The sequence below is a fragment of the Plectropomus leopardus genome, chromosome 4, assembly GCF_026936395.1.
Source record: "Plectropomus leopardus strain MGB_pleo_1.0 chromosome 4, ASM2693639v1, whole genome shotgun sequence".
NCBI lineage: Eukaryota > Metazoa > Chordata > Actinopteri > Perciformes > Serranidae > Plectropomus > Plectropomus leopardus.
The window spans coordinates 21,410,995-21,416,579 of NC_142179.1; the positions used below are offsets into that span (position 1 = coordinate 21,410,995).

The 5,585-nt window shown below is 40.9% G+C and overlaps 1 protein-coding gene across 2 annotated transcripts; it reads right to left on the reverse strand.

The window, feature by feature from the left end:
* Window positions 1-1,287: 1,287 nt before the first annotated feature.
* Window positions 1,288-4,722, reverse strand: LOC148189771 (uncharacterized). Of its 2 annotated transcripts, none has more exons than XM_088076824.1 (3): window positions 4,567-4,722; window positions 3,502-3,615; window positions 1,288-2,822 (listed from the first exon to the last, which is right to left on the reverse strand). In XM_088076824.1, exons 1-3 carry the CDS (start codon window positions 4,697-4,699, stop codon window positions 2,602-2,604), a joined length of 468 nt encoding a protein of 155 aa, XP_087932950.1. In that variant the 5' UTR covers window positions 4,700-4,722; the 3' UTR covers window positions 1,288-2,601. The 2 variants fall into 2 exon arrangements, with proteins under 2 accessions (XP_087932950.1, XP_087932949.1); XM_088076823.1 differs by having other exon boundaries at window positions 3,502-3,642; window positions 4,567-4,699.
* Window positions 4,723-5,585: the final 863 nt, after the last annotated feature.

Genomic DNA, 5,585 nt, shown 5'->3' on the forward strand with positions numbered 1-5,585 from the left:
CATCCAGCAAAGGCCTCCTCCTTGCATTTATTTTGACTGTTTGTGCACTTTTTAGAGGCTTTTATTTAGAAAATACATAAAACGCGCGATGTATCTCTCCTTCTGCAACTGCATGTATTAGGTTTTCTCTTCCTCTAAGGTGGCAACTTGGGTACTGGGTAGAACACACACACACACACACACGCACGCACGCACGCACGCACGCACGCACGCACACACACACACACACACACACACACACACACACACACACACTCTCTCTCTCTATCTCTTACTCACACATGCACACACAGAGCAGAATCAGGTGGTTCATATAATTGAGCAGCTATAAAAGAAGGGAGTGTTAACCTGGTTAAACAGGTACACAGTGAATAATAGTGTCATTCATACACCTTCTGTGCGAGATGAGTGTGTGACAGGTGCAAAGTGTTGTGTGCCAAAAGCAGTGCCCGCAACAAGAACATGGACTTTGTGTACTTTTATGTACATGAAAGTGTCAATGAGACTCTAAAAAATGCAATGTTCTGCTCGAAGTAGGTCGGCACCCAGGATTTTAGAAGGTCATGAGGCTCAATTTTCCCAGCACAACCAGGGGCGTAGCACCAAATTCTGGGCCCTACGCATAAGCAGTCTCTGTGGGCCACCCACCCTTTCATTCTTGATCAATGTCTCTTACGCACCTTTTTTTCCTCATAATTTGCAAAATTAGCAACTTCAACACTAAACAAATGCTGCGGTGTGAAAAGCACAACAGCACTTAGATACAGCACTTCAGTATTGCCTCACTGTTTTTCCACCTTTACACAAAGGTGACCACAGTGTGACTTCTGTGATGTAACTCCTGAGAGCTCGGAGGATGAACTGAGTTGACCTCCTGGTTTAAACACAGAATCTGGGTTTAGAAACACGCCTATCACCTGTGTAAGTGCTGAAATAACACAAATCGGCATTTACAGGACTGATTATGTTGGGGTTTTTTAAATTTTTTTTAAATTAGGTTAATATCTGTCCTTTTAAGAGGAAGTGGTTGCATGTCATGTGACCTGCCTGAGGAGGGAGACCTACCTCACTGATTCCATTTCCTGTGGCGACTGCACAAGATTCAAGTTACACAGTTGCAGAAGGAAGTCCTTAAATTTTTCACAGATTTTAATGTTTCTGCTGAAGATCACAGTGTTTTCTCTGTACTGATTGCATGCTTTTACATCAGCGACACTAATATACATAAACATATCTATCAAGGTGATCTTACCCAAACACAAACACACACTATACACACACAAAAAATAAGGGTGTGATTGTATCTTTATTCAGACAAGCTTGCATGCACAAAAAGTGAACAATTTCTAGCACTAAACACCCTATTGCACAAGTACTTTTATTTATTTATTTTCAATTTTTTCCAAAATTGTTGTGTTCAAATACTTTGCACCTGGTTTCGATGGCAACGACACAGTTAAATAATGTGGTTGTATGGCGTCAAGCGAGCTGTACACTAGCTACCCACCGAGGCACCCCAGCACCTACCGAAACCACACCGAGTCACTAGAGCAAAAACCGTAGTGTACTTCACTTTGTACACACTTCTTTACCACAAGTATGCTCAAGTTCACAAATTACTTTTCAGCTTGACATCAACGGAAAGTGAACACACCACTGTAGATAATGAGGTTGAAATAAATGAGTGATAATTAAAAAAAAAAAACAAAGAGAGAGAACCAAAGGTGCTGGCGTGTTATACTGATGGGATAGACCACCTTTACTGCACCAACACAGTCTTCAGAAACATTTGTTCTTGGTCTGAACCACCTGAAACTCTTAGCATCTCATAGAGATACTCATAGTATCTCAAATACATGAGAAGCTTTCTCACAATAATGAATAAGTATTGCAAAATAATGACTTAGTTTCTCAAATTAAAGATGTAGTGTCTCCAAATAATGACTCAGTATCGCAAAATAATTACTAAGTATCTCAAAATGCTGAGTTAATATCTCATGATAATGAACTTGTTTCTCAAAATAATGAGTATCTCAAAATAGTGAGAAACATGATCAAAATAATGACCAAATATCTTAAAAATAAAGAGTTAGTATCTCGAGGTAATGAGTTAGTATCACAAAATGATAAGAAACCTTTAAAATAATGAGTAACTTTCTCAAAATGGGAAATGTCAAAATACTGACCAAAATATCTCAAATTAATAGCACAGTAACACACAATAATGAGTTACTATCTCCAAAATAGTCTCAAGTCTCAAAAATGAGAAATGATTCTAAATCATTATTTTGAGCTTATAAGTCATTATTTTCATAAAGTTTCTCATTATGATGTCATACAAAGTTTATATTTTGAGGCACAAAGTCATTTTGAAAATATTATGTTGAGATACACTGACATTATTTTTGAAAAAGTCTCTCATAAAAAAAAAAATCACAATGTCAGAAATTGGATCCCATACAAATACATTTTGTAAACTGGTATTAAAAATCTCTGAGGGGCAGAGTGACGGGGTGGATGTATGGACAACACAGCAAACGACAAGACTGAACAGACAAGGGAGACATGTTGAATCACTTAAGAAAATAAAAGTGGAGGTGTTTACAGGTGACTGACAGCCACACGCAGCAGCAGGGACGTGATCAGCAGGACGGGGCTGGAGGCCAGCGCCCCTACACTGTTGCTGTGGTAATCCCCGTGACTATGGCTCCGATGCGGCCCATTACAGTCGTCGCCAAAACAGCATTCCATTTTAGCTCCGGAGCCAACGCCATGGGCCTTGTCGCAGAAAGCCTTGTACGTGCATGACTTCATCACCGTGTCTGAAAAGAGAGAGCGCAACAGAGAGAGGGACGCTTGAGGCAGGCAGACGTGCAGCTTTATTGCTTTGAAGTGAGTGAAGATTGATCATTCGTGTTAATTCGGTATGGCGCTGTGAACTCGATGAACCCCCTCCCACACTCTTCTTCTCGTCTCACACACACACACACACACACACACACAAACACAAACACACACAGACACACATATAGGCTATAGAGGTTTGTGGTTATCATAAACTGCCGGGATGACATCCAGCAACCTCAAATTATGAGAGGCTGGCTTTTTACACACACACACACACACACACACACACACACACACACACACGAATACACACACACACACACACACACACACACACATGAACACACATAAACAAACAGAAGAAAACAGAGTACTGACAGACGCCATGTATCTGTTAAAGTATTTTACAACTTTATATGATTGAGTCCTTCCTTTATGAGTTTTAACACTGACTTTAGACTTCTTCTTTGTCAATGGAGGCAGCATGACCACAACTTAAAACTCTACTGACTTCCTCAAACTGCTTCCTCACACGTGCAGCTGGTTGTCAGCGTCATGCTGACCTCTAGTGAGACTTTTACATTACTTTATTCAATCAAATCATACTTGTGTTGCATATTTTCCTTGGCATGTTTTTGTATGCGTGTGACTCACTGGGTCCTGTGATGGTGGAGCAGGCATCAGCGTACTGAGGGCAGGAGGTAGAGCCCTGCCGGTTGCAGTCGTCCTCATTAGACGCCACGCATTGGTGGCATTTAAGGGCGTCACCTTGGCAGACAGAACAGGAGAGAGCACCTGACTTGAGGCTTAGCATGCATGTTCACAGACAGGTGTAGGAATCCGAACAAACGATCATTGCCTCAATATGCAACTACATACACACAGACGGGCACACACTCGTTTGCAGATACATTCAATAGGGATCCACACATGATTGTCAGCCTCGTCTTCAAATTCATGGGACACATTTGCACACAGTCAAAGCTTCTGTTCGTCAGAACAACCTGTCAGATTGCAGATTTTCCCACCATGCCACAACATATACATTATTCGAGGCTTATCGGTTTCAATCTGCAACAGACATTTTGTGCAGACATCAAACTAGAACTGCTTTGCTGTTGCCACTGGTGTATGGAATCTACGACTGCACGCTATTATGACAGGGCCTAGTGCACTCTGTCGTACATGTATCATCCCGTCACATGATCAGATAGAAACTTGACATTAGACAACATCCCATCATTGCATAATTGACAAAAATATCAAAGAAAAAAATGTATTAAATCATTCAATTTCGTTTTTTTAATAGATTAATTGTAGATTGTATAGTTCATATAGAAAAAGCATATTTTATTATAGATTGCTACTGATACTTTTGCTATTTACGCATCATAATTTAGTCACATTTTTTAATCATTACTCATCCAACATTAGTTCATTTCTGAGGTAGCAATCTGTGTCATTTGTGAGGGCCTACCCTCTCTACAGGCTTCCCCAAGCCATGGGCCCCTGTGCAAATGCACTGCCTGCACTGTCTATACCCTGGTTATGACATAAATTAACAATTTTCAATCCAGGTCAGCTTTTAGGACACAAAAAAATCCTGGATACTCTGCATCACAGTTCTTCAGTTTCCTCTGAGTGATTAGTCTGCCAGCTGCTAATCAACTTACTTCTTCCCCTGAAATCCTCTACTGGTATCATTGTTGTTAAACTTACTGTGGCAGGTAAGAGAGATGAGCAGCAGCAGGGCCAGAGCAGACTTCATGGCAGCTAGCTGATGGTTACTGTATCTTCCAGAGTCCAAAGAAAGAGTGGATGAGCTGAGAGGAGTCTCTGATGGAGGGGACATCGGGGGGGTGAGGTGGAGGAGGAGAGGGGTTTAGGGACGGGAAGGTGTCTGAGGGGGAATTAAGGTTTTATCTCTGTAATCTCCATCTATGCTGCACAGCCAGCAGCCTGTAATGGACTTAAGTGAGCGAGCTTTAACAGGGAGACACAGTTACAGCTCAGTTATAAACATTATTTGTTTGGGTATCCACAACACTGGTTTTGTAATGATGGCGAGTTTTGTGTGGATGTTGAGTGATGTTGAAGCTGCACATTTACGTCATCGGCTCAGATGTAAAGGGTTAGAGTTTGTTTGTGTGTGTGTTGGGAAGTAAACACTGCATCACTACTAGTACTGAGGCTAAAGCTGAGGCCATGACACCAAGGGTGTAGATTTCTTCAACATTTGGGGGGACACATTTAGCAGAGGGTGTGGGGGCCCTCTGCTTAGGAGGTTTGAGAGTCAAACAATTCATTTCCTGCATTCTGGTAAATATTTATGTACCAGTTTATGGTGGAAATGTCCTGTTACTTTCCAATTCAGCCATGCACACTTGATTAATTTTCTTTCCATTTTATTACAAATTAAAACTGTCACTTTTGAAGTTGCATACTGCCACCACCCACTCCAATTGGAGGCATTTTTTCGTCTGAGTCGAGTTCAAGCAGTTCATCAATATAAAAGTCATGCTTTTACTGAGGGGGAACAAATGCCCTTTTTAGATATTGAGATATTTAGATACTTAGAGGTATTGAGGGAGATGCAACAACACGTCCACCCAAAAATCTACATCTATGCATGAAACACTCACTGAGAAACATTAAAACAAAAACAAACTAACAATTCATGCTTTGCTGCTTTGGGTCTGTGCTAAATTTAAACACAAACAGTAAAAAACAAGAAAAAC

What these genes read in the sequence shown, in the direction of transcription:
- LOC148189771 (XM_088076823.1), bottom strand. Translation starts at nt 4,699, where the DNA reads ATGTCCCCTCCATCAGAGACTCCTCTCAGCTCATCCACTCTTTCTTTG. An exon ending in CATCTCTCTTACCTGCCACA is followed by an intron (nt 3,643 to 4,566) that starts GTAAGTTTAACA and finishes GCCTCAAGTCAG; the next exon opens with GTGCTCTCTCCTGTTCTGTC. An exon ending in CTCCACCATCACAGGACCCA is followed by an intron (nt 2,823 to 3,501) that starts GTGAGTCACACG and finishes CTCTCTTTTCAG; the next exon opens with ACACGGTGATGAAGTCATGC.